At 38.8% G+C, this 19,014-nt stretch overlaps 1 protein-coding gene and 1 long non-coding RNA gene across 5 annotated transcripts in view; one reads left to right on the top strand and one right to left on the bottom strand.

The window, feature by feature from the left end:
• Window positions 1-19,014, bottom strand: part of LOC119781587 (nck-associated protein 5-like) — a 232,522-nt gene that overhangs the window by 173,343 nt on the left and 40,165 nt on the right. Inside the window, exon 1 of one of the 4 annotated variants that reach the window (XM_038282121.1) lies at window positions 17,756-17,877. The exons of the other annotated variants lie outside the window; for them this stretch is intronic. Coding sequence (XP_038138049.1) covers window positions 17,756-17,821 — 66 coding nt within the window. The 5' untranslated portion in view covers window positions 17,822-17,877. Of the gene's footprint in view, window positions 1-17,755; window positions 17,878-19,014 lie in introns of those variants that run through there. 4 annotated transcript variants of the gene reach the window in all.
• On the top strand, window positions 118-16,205 carry LOC119781589. The gene is made up of 3 exons (XR_005280590.1): window positions 118-408; window positions 15,802-16,048; window positions 16,130-16,205. It is a non-coding gene; the product is annotated as an uncharacterized LOC119781589 (long non-coding RNA).

The following is a 19,014-nucleotide window of genomic DNA, read 5'->3' as shown; positions in this document are numbered from 1 at the left end:
AATGGTTAATATAGACTGCTTTGTTTGGGCTGTTATCACATCAGAGCCATTTCCTTCAAATTGACGATAATCCCAAAGAAATAAGGGTAATGAAATAATCATGGGAGCCCTGTTTGTCCTGCGTAATATCCTGCATGGAAATCCATCGGCTTCCCCAGCTGTTGGAGCCAGATGGATGTTGGGTTGCCGTTCGATAGACCCTCTGGCTCCACTGCACAAAGCCCCCCCTGCAGGAGACCAGTCCAGCCACACACAAAGGTCGATCGTCAACTGTTGACACAACTGGCTCATTCAGACTATTTCACCTGAGGCTTCGGCCTTCCTCATAAAACCCCCAACCTGCGGTCTGACATAAAGCGACAGCGAAGAGAATCCATGAAAACTGCTGAGCGACACAAGCAAGATATGGTATAGACTCCCTATATATTTTCCATTCAACTTTTAAACACATTTGGAACTTGTGATTGTATATTTCTCACATTTGCACCACATGTTAAGTTTTCTTTTCAGTGTGAATATCATTAGATCATGCTCTGTGTACTACCCGTTTGACATTGATCGAAAAGACAAAGCATTTGTGTTTATATTTTACTGTGTAGTCTCATACAATTCTGTTTTTTATGTAAAATCTTGCGAAGTGTTAATTCTACACCTAAGGAGTTAAATTCAACACTTTTAAAGTTACTATGTTGGTTCTCAATTAACCGAGTTAAAATTACCCTTTCAAAACCGTTGAACAATCAAGCCAGAGTAGAAACAACAGTGTTAATATTTGGAATTCAACTCTAATAACAGTTGAATTTATGTATGTCTAAAATAAACTGGAATTAACTCTTAACACCATCATCAGTCAATATAGAGGAAAAATAAACGGTTATTCTAACTGGTTTCCCTCTGGTTGTGGGAAACATTTCTGCATTCTACACCACAACTCTAAAGTCCATGGATGTCCTCAGTGCACGCATTTTAGGAGATAAGAGTTCACAGATACTTTGGAATTCTGGCAGAAACTGATTTTAAAATCAACACTTGACAGAGTTGTTTGAACATAACTCAGCAGATTAAAAATGTTTTGGAGGAAATAAATTTTGCATAGTTTGATCAGACTAAACAATTGTTGAATTGACACTGCATATTAAAGACTGTCACGATTGGTTATGGTTAGTTAACCCAAAAGCAGAGGCAAGGAGGCAGAGGTGAATTTCTTGTGGATTTAATGATTAGTTAACTGAGAACAAAGGCAGGTAATCCAAAAATCCAAATATGAAAACAAAGTCCAAAAACAAACAGGAAACCAGGAATCCAATATCCAAAAGTGAAAACAAAGTCCAAACTAACAGGAAACCAGGAGTCCAAAAGTCAAGACGAACAAGAAACCATGGAGACATCAGGGGGATCGCTATCACAAGTAGGAAGGCTCAGAGAGATGGAGTTGGAGGAAGTTTGACGAGGACCCAGCAAAGAAGAACAGAACAGAGACTGAAACAAAGCGAGGGCTTATGAGCAGACTGGGAGCAGGTGTGCATAGAGCAGGAAAGGAAAAGAACTAGGGAAAAAGGAGAACACAAGAGGGCAGCAGAGGGCAACAAATAAAAACCTGGCAAACTCAAAATAACTAGAAAACACAACAAAATAAGAATTAAACCACTAAGATTATTAAACATGGAGCAAAGTAAAACTGAATACTCAAAAGAAAATCATAACAGAGCCAAGAATGAAACAGTAACTAAGAATTAACCAAAGAACACAACAAAGATAAAAATTAAACCATGAAAACTAGAAAACAAGGAGTAAAGCGAAACTGAACACTCAAAAGAAACCATAACAGAACCAAGACTGAGACAGTAAACTAAGAAAAAAAAAACAAAGAAGACAACAAAATAAAACTTAAACCATAAAAAACTAGAAAACAAGGAGCAAAGCAAAACTGAAAATCCAAAAGAAAAACATAGGAGAACCAGAACTCTAACCCACAATGGGGAAACACTGCAAAAATGAACACTTTAGATTTTTTTCTGTGTATGCATTTTTCAAACTCCAAAAATTGAATAAGGATTTTTTTTTAATTATTATTAAACACTGACACCATTCTAAAATGTCAACCAGTTTTTCAGTTAGATTTATAATTTCCCTTAAGTAAAAATTCGGTGAATTTCTCATGATATTTTCACGCGTCAAACCCACGTATCACATGTGATAATAACGTGATTCAGATGTAAAAGCACATGTATATGTGTGGATTTCGAAAGTTTTTTGTTAAAAGCGTGTTTTTCTCATGTGATACAAACGTGCTTAAATGTGAATCACATGCAAACATTTAAACAATTACATGTGGATACATTAGTCACAGCTGAATCAAATGTGATACAGTTTTTACTCTTGATTCCCATTTTAGGGAAATCATGGGAATCATGTATAAAAATCATGGCTTGATGATTACAAATGTGAAGACAGGTAAATCACATGCAAAATACATGTTTGTATGCATAATACTTATTTAAAGCACATGTGATTTACATGTGAAAACGTGATTATGCATGTGCTTTTATTTGTTAAACTAACATGTGGTAGAAAGTTCCTGGGATTTTTCATAGGATGCGAATGGTTCATATGAGCAGTTCATACATAGAAAGACATAAATATTATAGGGTGACTCAGGTGTAGAAGGTTATATTTATTTTCTGAATAAAGGAACTTAATTTAATCATATGTGATGAGTGAGAATTTAATTTTTTTTTTTTTTTTTTTTTTTTAACTTTTTTTTTTAAAAACTTTTCACAACAAAAGAACATTCCCTGAGCCAAGAGTAATTAAATCAATAACAGAAATACTGATGCCACATATACAATATTTCAACATAAATGCAGCACGATAAACCAGGTCACCTGAGACTTTGAATACCTTACAAGAGAGAACTGCACGTATACATACACACAAACCCACACCCCTCCCCCTCCCCTCCAGGGTGCTTACCCACAGGCCAAAAATACAACATACAGTAAACGAACAGCAAAAAATTATATATATAATATATACCCACCTATGAGTATACATACACACACGTATTCAACTATATACCTTAGTAGTACCGATGACGGAGCAGATTGCGATCCATTAGAATCACTAGAGCCCAAAATCACACACCCAAATACAATTTCACCAAATGCCATCTTTGATTGAACTTGTCCACTTTGAGTTGTAAACCAGCGGTAATTTTTTCCATCATATACATTTGTTTTACCCGATTCTTCCACTCTGCTATAGATGGTGACGAAACTTGTCTCCAGTTTGCCGTTATAGTTTTTTTAGCTACCAATAGTAAAATGTGCAAAATATACTTTTGGTCTTCATTAAAACAGTCTGGTATTATATTCAGTAAATAAAACAAAGCATTTGAAGGTATTTCTCTGTTTATAATTGTCTCTATTTCATCTCTAATCCCCTTCCAGTACTGACTGATAACCGGACAGTCCCACAGAATGTGCGTATGGTCACCAATCTTCCCACATTGTCTCCAACATAGGGCCGCTGAAGGATTTTTGACAAATCTAGAAATTAAAAATGGGGTGCGAAAAAATCTTATTAAAATTTTCCAACTGAATTCTCTCCACATTTGGCTGTTGGTTCCTTTGTGACTGCCCTCGCACAATTTGTCCCATTGTTCGTCCTCTATTATAGAATTGGATTCTAATTCCCAGTTTTCTTTTACATTATAGGTATTATGATAATTATTAGATGAGATAATTTTATACAAATGTGAGACATGTTTTCGGGTTGGAAAGGTCTTTTCTCCAATAGTAATAAAATATTGTTCTATATCATTTGGGTTTCTATTAAGTCTATTACGTTCCTTGTGACTAGTAATGTAGTGCCTAATTTGCAGATATCTATATAAATCATTTGCAGGGAGATCAAACTGTTCCTGAAGTTGTGCGAAGGACTTTAAGTCAGCCCCATAGAATAATTGGTTTAATATTTTAAGACCTTTAGCTGCCCATCTCTTAAAGCCTTGGTCCCATGTGGAAGGCGGAAAGTCTATATTACCCACAATAGGCATAGCTCTGGAGACTGACCCTGTATCTCTAAGCATCTTTTTAACCTCTGTCCATATTTTTAAAGTGTGTTTGGTCCATTCATTTCCAATTTTCATTTTATTAACAGTTCTGATATCTAGGAAGGGAAGAGTAGATAATTGTATACCTTTAGTTTCACCCCGTTCTATTTGAAGCCATTTTGCTTCCTCATCCCCTCCAATCCAAGTCACAATGGCTGATAACTGCGCTGCCCAATAATACCATTTTAAATTGGGTAGAGCTAAACCACCCCTGTTTTTGGGTAAGTGAAGTGTTTTAAGTCTAATTCTTGGTCTTTTTTGTTGCCAAATAAATTGAGATATTAATTTGCTGAGTATGTTAAATGTTGAAACTGGGACTCTTACTGGCAAAGATTGGAACAAGAACAGAAGATGAGGAAGCAGATTCATTCTAACAGTTTCCACTCTGCCATATAGGGACAAAGGTAGGACCTCCCATCTGGACAGGTCAATTTTGATTTTCTTTATCAATTTGTTGTAATTAGCATCGAACAGTTGTGAAGGTTTGGGTGTAAGAATTATCCCTAAATACCTGAAACCCTTTTCTGACCAATTAAAAATATCACTAAGTTGGCCTGGCCGTTGTCCCGACGTCATTAATGCTTCTGATTTACTTTGGTTAATTTTGTATCCAGATATGTCACCATATTCCTTTAAGCAATGCATGAGTCTAGGGACTGAAGTAAGAGGGTGTCTTATAAATAATAAAATATCATCAGCGAAGAGGGCAATTTTATGAATTGCCCCCTCTCCATCCCTGATTCCTTGTATGTGATCGTCTCGACGTATGGCCTCTGCCAAAGGTTCGATACTCAGGGCGAACAAAATAGGGGACAAGGAATCGCCCTGCCGCACCCCTCGCTCCACATTGAAAAACTCTGAACAACACCCATTAACTCTAACCCTGGATTTAGAATTTTTATAAAATAACATAACCCAACTAACGAATGTTTCACCAAAGCCCATCTCAATTAGTGTATGTTTAAGAAATTGCCAATCAACACGGTCGAACGCTTTTTCGGCGTCTAAACTAAGAAGCATGGATGGTTGGGGATCTTTTGTCATCAAGGATTGTAAATTTAGAGCTCTTCTTACGTTATTAGATCCCTGTCGACCCAGGATAAACCCAGTTTGATCTGGATTAATTAGTTTTTTTATATACTTTTGGATTCGAGTGGATATAATTGATGTCAGTATTTTATAGTCTACGCAAAGAAGGCTAATCGGACGGTAACTTGCACAATGCAGTGGATCTTTTCCCTCCTTGTGTAGAACCGTGATGATCGCTTCAGACCAGGACTCTGGAGGGTTCCCTGAATCCAGGACATAATTGTAAAGCTTGCATAGTATGGGTGAGAGATCATTAATGAATACCTTGTAAAATTCTCCTGCGAACCCATCGGTTCCTGGTGTCTTGTTGTGTTTCAATTTACCAATAGTCTCTCTAATTTCATCTTCTCTAATGGGTTCAACTAGCCTTGAAGCTTCATCTGTTGTCAGTTTAGTCATTTTCACGGATTTAAAAAACGTATAAATTTTGTCTTCTTTTGATTCCTGGTTTTGACTCTTGTATAACTGTTCATAAAATTTAGCAAAATTGTCTGATATTGTTTTTGGACTAGTTACCATTGAATTACTATTAAGTTGCTTAATTTTTGGGACGATACGACTCGCCTGAGCCTTTTTCAGTTGAAATGCTAGTAAACGGCTAGCCTTATTTCCAAATTCGTAGTATTTCCTGTCTACAAATCTGAGGGCTCCCTCCGCCCTATAAGTCAACAAATCATCTAACTTATTTCTATTTTCTTTAAGTTTGTCCAAAACTTCTTTTTTCATTTGTTGTTTGTGTTCATCCTCCAATCTTTTGATTTCATTCTCAATCTGAAATTGTTTTTGCATCCATTGTTTCTTTAATCTGGATCCTATGGAAATTATTTTGCCCCTTATTGTGGCTTTTGCCGCGTCCCACAAGACGGAGGGTGAGACCATTCCATTGTCGTTAAAAACAAAGTATTCCTCAATGGCCGTCTGTATTTCTTCTCGAATAAGTGTATCTGTTAATATTGATACATTTAACCGCCAATACCGAAAAAAAGGTTCCAAACCCAGGTCAAGTTTCATTGTCACAGGGCTGTGATCCGAAATTGTAATTGACTCTATTAAGCATTCTTTAACCTGATGGATGTTCTTTTTTGTTATTAAGAAGTGATCTAGTCTGGAGTAGCTGCCATGTACTTGGGACATAAATGTGAAATTTTTCTCCTTTGGATGGAGATGACGCCAGATGTCAATTAGACTGAGTTCAGTCATCATGGTCGCTAGACTTTTTGACATTCTACTTTGGGATTTGAATGTTGGGGGTAATTTATCTAATTTATTACTAAGAACACAATTCATATCCCCACCTATAAGCAGTAAGCCCTCTCCTTTCTCCGCCAAAAGATTAGCCAGTTTTTTGAAAAAAAATGAACAATCCTTGTTCGGAGCATACACATTTAAGATACTTAATTTTATCCCAGCAATGGTTCCCACTACCATTATATATCGTCCCTCCGGATCCTGATAAGTTTTTTCACAGTTAAAATAAACTGACTTATTAATCAAAATGGCTACTCCACGTTTTTTACTGGTTCCATAAGAACTGAAATATACTTGGTCTACCCATTCTCTTTTTAACTTTAGGTGTTCTTTTTCCGTGAGATGTGTCTCTTGAAGCAAGGCTATTGCACACTGCATCTTCTTTAGTTGTGTCAGAATTTTCTTCCTCTTAATTGGGCTGTTTATACCTTTTATGTTATATGTTATTAAATTCAGTGATGTCATCATTAAGGTTAAATTTATTAAACTGATTAATAAATTGCTGCTCCGCCTCCAGGTATGTATCCCTCATACAGAAGCATAAAAACAAAGTAACCTTTCTGCATAATGACATTGGATAAACCTCTTGAATCAGGGGAAACAAATAAAGAACACTTTGAACAAATAACAGAACTTCCAAAAATGCAGCCAGCCATAGTCCCTGAACTGTAACCATGCCTGACCCCCGATAACATTGGGACAGAGAGTGGTGGGCTCCCTGCGACGTAGAACACAACATGTGCAATCAAGACCAGTGTTACACTAGGATGCAAAAAAGGTCCCTGTGAGTGTAGCTCACTCATGCAAGTAAAACAAAAGGTCTCCTTTTTTTTTTTTCTTCTTTTAGACAACAAATAATGTTCTCAATCAGCAATTTTACCTTCAGTCTTTTCTCCTCATACTCTTACTTGACTTTGCTATACCTTTAAACAGTTTTAATCTTTTATCTTCACCTTTCTTATCTTCCTGCTCACTCCTGTTCCATCATGGCCTTCAGATCTGCTACAGACAGCGTCCCGTCTCTCTTTTTCTTCGAGCTGATGCTCCATCCACCTGCTAGTCTTTCTTCAAGGCGCTCCCTTTCTCCGTGAGACACCTGGACCCCCAACCGCTCCAGGGTGTCCGATGCCTCCATCAGCGATGCAAAAGTGCTGTCTCCAGAGTCCGTTTTAATCTTCAGGCGTGCTGGATACAAACACTTCGCCTGTACCCCCTTCTGTTTCAGCTGTTTGATAACTGCATGCACCTTTGCCCGTCTCTTTTGTAACTCCGGGGAGTAATCCTGATCAAAGAAAATCCTCTTGTCTTGAAACGAAACCTGTCCTTGTCTCCACGCTTGCTGTAAAACAACATCTTTCACCGCGGCGTCCAGAAATCTCACGATTATTGAGCGAGGAGGCGCCGCCGGGTTTAATGGCCTGGACAGGAGCGACCTGTGCGCTCTCTCGATCCTTATATCCAGATCTGGTGGCAACTTCAGCACTTTAGGCAGTAGATCCTTCACAAACTCCACCACATTCCCTTCTTCACTCCCCTCTGTGATCTGGAAAATGCGTAAATTGTTTCTCCTTAACCTGTTTTGTAGGTCGTCACATGTGGCTGCGAGTTGTGTTTCGCGCTGAAGCAGGTATCGCAGCACCCGGTGTTGCCTCCCCTCCATCTCCTCAGCCGCACCCACACGGTCCTCCAGCTCGTCAATCCTTCTCCTATGGTCGTTTAGTTGTGTCTTTATTTCGGACACAGCTGTCTCCAAGCGACCAAGTACCTCTTTGGTTTGCTTATGTCCCTCGGCGTTTTCCTGTCGCATCTTTCTCATTTCTTCCAGCATAGACGTCTCGCCCGCTAGCTTATCATGTTTTTGGCTAGCATTAGCATCTGGTGGGTCTGAGCCCGAGCTAGTGCTGCTAGCCGGGCTTAGCGGTCTTTGTTTTACGTCAGATTCCTTAGAATTCGCTTGTTTGTTTCCCGATCTGGTCTTTGAAGGGCCGCTCATTTTGTAGTCAAGTATGGTATAAATTGAATGGTATTTCTTGATAAAGTTGTCGTTATTTTTCTAACTTTTAACGGAGCCCAGTGTTTAAGCTGTTGCTTCCATCATGACGTCACCGGAAGTCGAATTTTATTTTTTCAACACGAATGGCAACAAGGAATTGGCAGCAAACTGAAATAGCGTGAGCATAACAACTGCTTTAGATCTTCCATAATAAGGGTAGAGGTTTTAAAACAACTGATTCATATCTTATCTCTGAAACCTGCTCATCCTGGCCTCCATCCAGGATTTTCACCTGAAATCTGGCTTTTAGTTCAACCGTCACAATATGTCTATTATCTTCCGTCCAAGTTACGTAAACCATAAACACAAAGGGTTTCTATGATATCCTGATGCCTTGTCAAAGTAATCTTTATGTTGGCGCCAAGCAGCAACCTGAATTTAACTGGTTTTTACACAAGATAGGTAATTAAATCCCTGCCAGGTAGGAGAATAAATGAGGTGTTTGTACTTGATAACCTTTGTCTTACTTTGACTGTGTTTATATCAGTGAACAGCAGGTCTCCAGTCAGTCAGATGGAAATTTCACAGTTTAGACGAAGTCCTACCCCTTTAATTTATGAGGCTTACATGATGGTGAATAATTTCATTTTTTATAAAACAAAATGTCACAATTATACATATCATTCATTATCCTTTGTTAACTACAGCTCTGTATTTATTGTTCAGACTCATGAAGTTAATATTGAAACATGTTAATATTTCTCCAATCTTAGCTTCTTGTCATTGGCTTCCTGTTAAATTAAGACAGAAATTAAATTAAAATCCCCCGTCCCACATATAAAGCTCGAAATGACTAAGCTATGACTTATATCAGAGATCTGATTTTTTATTTTGTCCCTAACAGAGCACCTTGCTCTCATTCTGAGGGTTCCTAGAATTTTTAAAGTAGAATGGGAGGCAGATATTTTAGTTTTCAAGATCCTCTCCTGTGGAACCAAATATCAGTTGGTTAGTTAGTTAGTTAGTTAGTTAGTTAGTTAGTTAGTTAGTTAGTTAGTTAGTTAGTTAGTTAGTTAGTTAGTTAGTTAGTTAGTTAGTTAGTTAGTAAGTTAGTTAGTTAGTTAGTTAGGCAGACACCTTGTCTACTTTAAGGCAAGTATATAGTTATGCTGCTATAGGCTTAGACTGCTGGAGGACATACGGATCCATTTTTTCATCATATCTATTGTCAATTTCTGAAGTATTTGTTAGTTCCAATTCTAACTTTCTGCTCTCTCTGCTTTTTCTCACCAGAGTAGCTTCATCTGGTCTTGTAATATTTAGCTGTGACATCATCCTAGATGGAGGCATGGGCTAGGCGGTTGTAATCAACAACTTCCGTTATAAATTATGGAGTTGGGACTGTTTTTCCTTACCTTTTCTAACATAGAAGGTATTTCTAGATCAGTGCTTCTATGTAACTTTCGTATGCCAGCTTCTGTCTCCTTCAACCCCTAGTAGGCCTCGGCAGAGACACTGAGCATGTCTCTGCTGGAAGTTTCTATCTGTTTAAAGGTAATTTTTCTTCCGCCACTGTCACTGCATGCCTGCTCGGTGGAAGGGATTGCTGTAGAGCCAACAACACAAGCAAATATCTACTGTCATCACATGCTCAACCAAGAAGAGCGAATCCTGTAAAGTCAATGACTGGATGCAATCAGCTGGTTTTCCTTTGATAGAAACTTTTTACCAGTCTGACTACATGATTTGATTGAATTGTTTCTGTAAAGTGCCTTGAGAACATGTGCTTTGAATTTGTAGCCTGGGTGCCATTCCGAACTTAGTCCCGCCCACAAGGTTTGAGGTCGGGAAGTTCGGTCTGGCATTGCTCCATAGTAGCGCGAGTATGCTCGCCCACTCTCTGGCGATCCAATCAAATTGTCAGGGCGGGCTTTATACGATGATGGACAGATGATCAACAGTAAGGTAATCAACCACGTCACTGAAGCGCGCTTGGGTGACAACAACAATGGCTGCCGCCGAAAGGTTGAGGTGAGTAGATTCTGCTATTAGGTCTGTTCTAGAAGATATCGACAGCAAATTAATTTTAAAAGAGGAACAGAGAAATGCGATCAAGGCTCATCTTCTTATTCTAGGCGTGCAACTGCATGCTTTGATTTTTGTTGACAACAACTATGCGTCGCTTAACACACATCACGCACTCCTTTGCTCTTATTGGTTGTAGGTCTATCCAATTGAGTGCAGAGGCATTTTTTTTCCTGGTTCGTTCAAAACACGCCCCATAATCACAGCTCTTTGGAGCAGTATCAGACTCATATTCTGACTAGAATTGAGTAGGACTACGTCAGGCTATTGAATTTGTGCTATATACTGTAAATAAAATGAAGTTGAAATGAAAACTGAACAATAGAACCCACTTTTTTGTGGACAGCCCATTTGTTTGACATTACAGCAAAGTCAGGATATTTATATATGATTCTGTTTGGTTTTATTTATTCTGAAAAGACTCTTTGAGCCAGAAGTGAACACTACGCCTTTGGACAAGAGTAGATTTCTGTACACAATCACTGTAACAACTAAGGACAGAGCGAAGGTTTGCTGTGATTAAACAGTGCAAAAAAAAAAAAAAAAAAGAAAAACTCTCCTGGTGTTTCAACCTGTGTGTAAAGAATCCGGCTGAACAAGGAAACAGTCTTGTTGGAATTAGATCCGGATGACTAACTGTACCGTTACTGTTCAAGTGAGATGAAATTGAATCTGTCTGTTCCAAACATTTACCCTAAAAGCTAAAGTTGATCCTCCGCAGAGGGAGTCAGAGCTGTTGCCTGTACCAGGAATGCAATGAGAATGACTGGGGGTCAACATCACAGTAATGTCCCTGTCTAATCAATTCTGATGAAACACAAAATAGTAAATCAAGGTCTCCCCTCTGCATGCTGGAAGGAATGTGAGCGTGTATAGATTCTTTTTTGGTGGTTGTCCACAATGCAACAACAAGGCTAGCATCAACCTCGACCACTTCTGACAGAAGGCACCAGCCACATCGGAGAAAACTCTGGGTTCCCCGCACACAACAGTTCATTGTAACTCGGCGGTTTGAGGTTGGACAGATCTCTTTCAGGTTTGTTTTATTTTGTTAGCGTGGATCTGTTCTGTTGCTGTGTTTGCAACGGAGAGCCTGTGGGGGGAAAGAACCACTGGCTGGTTTCTGTAAAAACAAAATGTGTCAGATTTGATTTGACCAGGACAGAACCGTGCACTCATTCTGCGGGATAATCGAGCACTCTTGCCATGATGCAGAGGTTGCAGAGTTGCACATTGAAGCCGCGGGCTTACCCCTCAGGGCTCCCCACCATGTGACACGTCACCCAGCCACCCAGGCAGGTGATCTTTTGTCCGGGAGAGGAAGGGAACGATGAAACATAAGCACACAGACCTCACCGCCGCTCGGGTGTGCAGTGTGCAGAGAAAGGGAGCAGATGAAAGGTCTAGGATGGATACAGGAGTGCTGTCAGCTGTATTGTCTGGCTTTGCTACTGAGGCTTGAATAGAAAAGAGAACCGGGCAGGAGAGGACGAACAGAACCAGCTGGAGCACCTGGAGTCCAAAATAAGCGACTCGGACGTCGCCACAACAAAGGCACAGATGGAGGTGTTATTTGCAGCTGCATCAGATGGCACCCTTAGGTGCAGATAATTGAATGCATACTTTCAGACCATCAAAAAAAAGTACTTAATTGACTCTCCTGCCACAATAAGAGAACACTGTTTAGCAACAAACAGCGTCAAATACTAAAAAAACACTAACAATGAGTCTTTGGACAAATCTTGGCTCACTTTTTCACAGAATTGTTTTAATTCTCCTTAGATGAAGCTTTTTAAGTTGCATTAAACTGGTTTATTTTCTTCCAACAGCAGGTTATTTAGATGAATCTACAGATTTTAACTAGGCCATTTAAGAACTTCAGCTTAGAGGAGCATTAAGCGATAATTTATAATACCAGATAGACAGAACTGAGAAAAATACAGGTATAAAGAACTAAATATATCATTTTAGATAAAACATGGTGTGACATCATGCACTTTCTGTATTGTCTCTGATCTTTTGTTTTCAACCCAGGTTCATTCGAATAGATGCCACTTAGGGAATCTATGTTGAGAAATTGAAACACATGGTTCCTCTGAGTGCAAACAATCCATTTTTCAATAGGTTGCACTTAAATAGGAAACACTTGCTAACAGCTAAGACCCTTCGTAGCAAAAACGTAGATTTTGTTTCACTAAATCACTAAGAAAGTACTCACCATAAGACAGGAAGTGAATCCAGTTAGTTTGAAAATATGAAGCATTCAAGAGATTGGGTGTCTTTTGAATGTTGGACTGTCATATCAATCCGTAAAAGCCTCATTGCTAATTTCAGTAAAATAGGCTTTACTGTGTTAAATAAAATTTTTTAATCTATTTCTATTCTGAAGTATTTCTTATTTTGTTTTAATGTAGATCCGTAGATTTTAACGGCGTGGAATCTATTACATTTGTTTAAGTATCTGAACGATTATAACAGACATTATGAAAGAACAATATGATCCCTTTAATAAAAAAAAGCCCATTCACATCCGTATGATTTACAAAGATGACCTGAATATTTTTGGAAGCTTGTTTCTGTGTGTGTGTGTGTTGTGATGGTGGAAGGGTAATCTATGCAAAGCTCCGGAGCCGAACGTGAGGTGTCGAAAGCCAATAAGGCCGTATCAAAACGAGGGCAGAGTTAATTAATCATCTCGGCTTCCTTTTCATGGCCCTCCCGCGGCTGTCCCGGGGGCTTGTGTGAGTGCAAGTGTGTATGCGCGTGCATGGGTGTGTGTTTGAAGCAGCAGGAGGGTGGTGCAGGTTGCAGCTCGGAGGGGCGGGGGGGTGCATTAGCATATTGTAATGTGAGCCATGTAGACCGCTGAGCTCCTGTATGTCTGCAGCAAACCTCTTTGGGACAAACAGGAAATAACTGACACCTGCCCCATTCAGTGACCAGAAAATGATGAAAAGTGACAATTAAAAGAAAGAAACTCAATTGGTTTCATTTACATTTCCATATCTGTTATTGTGGCTCATTAGAAGCATGTATGCTCCCTGTCAAATTACCCTTTTTTATTTTTCTACATCAAACATTTGTCTTTAGTAATTGATTTTTATTTTGGGTAGAGATGTAACAATAAAGTGGATAATTTTACTTTTGCTTTCGATCAGAATTTTAGATGATAAAACTATGATACTTTTTTCAACAAAGCCACAAGGCAAGTTTGTTGATATAGCACCATTAATTTAAAGTACAGGGCTTTAAAGTAACTAACAGGGCACAAGTAACAGGAAATTAAATCTTGTTGAAGGATTTTAGCAGCCAAAAATATTGGTATTTATCCTCAGAAATTCAGACCATTGCCATTACATGAAGTGTGGTAGAAAAGTCATGTGATAGCACCTAGATATAAAGTTGTCTGTCGTCAGCATACAGTTGATTTTACAGCATTCTACCATCTAAGCTAGTGGAATAACAAATATTAAAATGAACTGTCCTCAGAAAAGACCCTTGTGGAACCCCTAAATTCCTGTGTATTTATTTTTTCCAATTCATATATACAACGAGACACAATTCAGTACAGTACCAGATTAAAATGCCAATTACTATTGTCTGCTAATCAGTTTATTGTGATCAAATGCAGCACTAATACCAATCGTAAATGTAATGATCAAGTAAAACTAATACAACACTTTAGGATAACTCAGACATACTGTAAATGGTTTAAAACAATGTACAGTATATCACTTGTTTTTCATACCCTTGTCCTCACTTAGAAAATACCCTATTAGATATTAAGCTGGTCGAAGAACAGCACCATCAATATTTCTTGGAAAGGACTTTAAACAAAAAAAAAACAACTCTTTGGACTTATTTAACCCATCCTGTTCTCCTTATTTATACTGTATTCATTCAGAGTATCTTTGCAAACAGCTTTAATATTTAGGGATTTGTCCATCATTATAATATCTTTCTCAGGAAATGTAAGAGAAAACTAAAAATGCTTATCCTGTCACAAGTGCTGAGAATAGCATGTTAGGCATGGCTGACTTTAAATGTCTCCGTACAACATTTTTTTGGAGTTGCATGAAATCAAAACACTTTTGTTCTATGCAAACAACCGATTATAGTCATTAATCAGTCAACAACTGCAATTAGACTTCACAAAGAAAGAGGGAAAATATTTTTCTAAAGATTTCTTGCTTTTCTTTGCTGTCTCTGCCTCCAGCCGTCTCGCCACCATCCATAATTAGTCTTAATGCTCTACAGCTGGCAAGTCGCTCATCTTCCTTTTTAGTCCGAAGTGATGTGGCACTGCAGCGCAACCAAAGCTCAGTGGCTGATTCCATATTCATATTTTTCATTCACGAACACTAAGCTCTATTGTAAAGAGTAATGTGGCACAAGCGTATTGTCACGCTGCTTCTCTTTGATGGGTTGAGTATCTGTGTTTTTATGCAACATGTCATCCATTACATAGCCAATATTATGATTCCATTTCATGGAAATGTGTCTGCTTGAGGCAAAATGTGAATCAATCAGGCTTAATTCATGAAGTGGGCCACAAATATATATAGTTCATTAGAACTGTTTGGTTCCTGATGATGAACCAGTTCACAACTTTTTAGGTAGGCTGGTGTCCAGGCTTTGGTTGGAATACTAGAGTATTTTACTACTCTATCCATTCAAAATCAAGTTAAGATGTCTGTATGTGTGATCAATAAAAGGTTTATTAATTTTTCTGGATGGGTTCTTGTTTGTTGAAAGAAAGACAAAAGAACCTTTCTAGAGGACTTTTTCTGCTTTTTTAGGATTTATTTTTTTCTACCTTGATTATTGAGATGTAGTTATTGTAGTGGTAGAGCAATAGCTTTTAATTTTAGGTAATGTGGAAGAGTTTGGAGGTAGTCCTTTTTTTGTCGTTCTATGTGTCTCATGGAATGCAATAGTTGTTCAGCCAACATGATGCTATGACCATCATGCATACCATGCATGCTGATACAATGCTTTCGTAGAGGTATAAGCCTCATATTGTTAGGAATCCAGTTTGTGTGTTTCTTCTCTCTCCACCACCAGGTGGTGCCCTGTCCTCGTTGGACCTCCCTGCACACCTGCGATTCGTTGGTTCATTACTGGAGGAGTATTTGAGCAGTGGGCTGTCACTACCTCGACGCCAGAGTGTTTTCCAGTTTTGGTTACTCTAGCCAAGCTGAGATTAGCAGAGTCTAACCTAAGCTTTGTTTCTCTGAGTCTTATGTGTTTTTTTGTCTTTGCTCTTCGGCAGGAAGCCTTCCTGTGAAAACTGGATACCTGGACCTTCTCCGCCTGGAAGGAATTACTGAGATTACACTAAGCAGGGGAAAACCTCCACACGATCCGTTCAAGTCCCCATTGGAAATCCAAATGACAGTCCGCTCCATTACTCCTCTGGGTCCAACATATGTCTACCTGTCCGTCCTCCAACGAGTTCCCTTTTCTCTGGATAATCCCACATAGACTGGATTCAAGGACTGACAAGAGCCCCCTCAAAAGTGAGTCCCTCTCCAGCATATTTCAAGCCGCAGTCTAATTTCCTACGGTCTCTGAACTGATCTCTGTGATCTCCCCTTCAGACTTTCCAGTTCCGGTTCACCAGTTCACTGAGTTTCAGATCCAACCTCTGTTTACATTACATCAAATAAACCTGTTAAACTTTCCCTCGTGTTCTCTAAATGGTTTCTCTGCATGTGAGTCAGATTCATCAAACTGATCATGACACATATTGAGTCATCTTCAAGTCAAGTCATCTTGTCGTTGTGGATGAAACTTTACTATTAACTATTAAAATTATGTCCAAAGGCATTCATCTTCCTATAGAGTGGTGACAAATCTAAACAACTTTTACTCCGGCATATCTGTTCGAATGTTATGATATGAGGGTAATTAAAAAGAGCTTCACAATACCTTCTCAAACATCTTTACAAAGATCCGTGGACTGGACCATTCTACAGATTACAGTCCATTGAATACTGCCACAGCTTCAAGTATTCACTAACCAAATGTCAATATAGTTGAGCCTTCCAAAGTTAAGCCATTCTTGGACCTTTGGCACCACTTAATAAATGATTAGGTGTCTCCTTTTTACGTTTCAGCATGTTTGCATAACTTTGATCCCTTGTGAATCAGAGAAAATCCACATTAAGATACCATATAATAAACTTGTACTTTGGCCTTTCTTATGGCCAATAAAAGGTTTGAAAGCATGGTTAATGTAGACAATGCCACAAAGCAAACAATTAAGCCACAGTAGATCCCAGCTAAGAAGGGCGGATAAAGGTCATAAACCTTATAGGTCTTTCAGAGTTGAAAATTAATTGAAAAAAAAAAAAACTGCAAATAGTGTTGGTTGGGGATGAGCGAGAGGATGAAACAGGATGGAAAAATGCAACCATGCATGTTGTGTTTCATGCCCCTCCTTCTCCTCCACAAGCCATTAGTCACTATCCAGCTCCTGTTAATGTAATTACATAAAGGATGTATGGAGTTTCAGAGCCCAGCAGAGACATTTGTCTGTGTAATTACATCCACCTGGTGGTAGGGGCAAGAAATCCCCAGAAATGACGCTCACATAAGTCAAAGGAAACCTACTGCTTGAAAACAAAAGTTAAACCAAATATCAAGGACCAACCAGCTGGAAAAGCACAATCAACCATAGCTGTTTTATTTTTAGATTTGACTATTGCCATGCACCGCACCATCACATGTCGTAAAATATCTTGTCCAATGTACAGATAGGTCCCCTGGTCCGGACAGTCTGGGACAGCATCAGAACCATGAAACGAGGTCTATTCGAATGTCTAATTAGAAGCTGCTGAGGTGACCTAGATATGGAACATGGTGATAGGCATAGTCACGTTAAGTCACATGAACAAAACCTTGACATCCTTACAAAAACAGACCTTCTTTTTGGGTTGTTATGAGAATTCAAATCCTGTGAGATTTGTAAAAGAAAGTTGACGATAAACCCTTAAAAATTCCCCTAAGAGTGCAGATGAAATCTCAGTTTAACACACTAGACACCAAAGTTCAGTCGCTTACTTATGGATTATAACTCTTGAGTTGCTTCATTTCCATAGAACAATATCACAAATACCACTTTAAGACCTGCTTCTTGACATATGCTCTCCCACTTTATTTTCTTGGCATATAACACTGAGATATAGAAGGAAGGATCTCTAAAAGTATGAATCACCACTCACCGCTATAAGCTGCAGCAAGGGAACGCTTCGGAACCTACCAACGCCAACATCCATCAACTGGCTCATCCTCCGACCCTTCGTTTTATTTCCCCACCTTATCTACTTGCCCTCCTCTTCTTCCGCTTCGTTCCCCACTTCTGTCCCAGCTGCCTTGCTGAGTCTCAGCTGCTGCCTGCCACTGGGTGCGTGCATGCGTGCGTGTTACGCATGTATGTGTTAGGATGATGATGCAGCAGTGCAGCTTTGGCAGCAAAGTGCCTTGCATGAATCCGTGCCTCTCCTCACCAAGGGCCACATCAGCTCTTGTTAATTTTTAACTGCCGAGTCAAGTCAGATTAAATCACCTGGGCCAAACAGAGGCTTGCTGTATTTGCGTGTTGGAGATTCTAGGGGTTTGTGTACAGCTAATAACTACCATTGGTAGTTTTGTACACATTTAAGGCAATAAGACATTTGAGAAATAGTGTCTTTGTCAATGGTTTCTCTTTTTTTTTTTGCTTTCATTCAGTTTCTTAGCAGGAAAATCGCATGTTGTGATGAAATTTGTGGTTTTGTAACCAAACGTCAGTGCAAATGTTTTCATAATCAAAGAGGAGCTCATGAAATAACAATTTCTCTCTACATTTTACACACATTTTTCCTCTTAATCTAGGTTACGGAGGGAAGAGCTTCAAAAAAAGATCCACAAACATTTAAATTTTAAGGAAAACTTTCTGGCACAACTGTCTAACTAGTTAAAGACGGCAGTAGAATACGCTTAGGCAGGAAACAAGCCTTAACTGCAAAGTTACAACCACCAAATATGGAGGGGCCCAGTAAGGGCTGCAAGGCCCACTTTAAACCTTTTCTTTAAGTTGATCATCCATGTTACAATTTTCTTTACCAAAAGCCTTTAAAGGGATCCTTGACTCGATTTTGTCCTAAAAATTCTGCTATAAACAACAAATGACCAATTTTTATACATAAAAATAATCATAATACTTAAAAAGCTAGAAAGGTTGCCATTTGTTTCACCTGCTTATTGCATGCTTGGTTGATAAGTTGGTTAGGTCTTATAGGACAGGAGCCTCCAGAGCAAACACAGGATTGGCCAACATTAGCAGATTTGCTTTTTATTCCTATTGAGTTTGACAGGGATAAATTTGGACAACGCCGCAATGTATCCCTACCTCAAAGTTTTTATCTATTGAAACAAACAAATGTGATTGGATTGTTATCTGCTAACACCATTAGCAGCTAACATGACATCAAAAATAAAT

This window comes from Cyprinodon tularosa, unplaced genomic scaffold (genome assembly GCF_016077235.1).
Source record: "Cyprinodon tularosa strain WSP-4 unplaced genomic scaffold, ASM1607723v1 ctg18, whole genome shotgun sequence".
Classification (NCBI taxonomy): Eukaryota; Metazoa; Chordata; class Actinopteri; order Cyprinodontiformes; family Cyprinodontidae; genus Cyprinodon; species Cyprinodon tularosa.
Note: the sequence above shows the minus strand (reverse complement) of the source record. Positions and strands in the feature narration are given on the sequence as shown.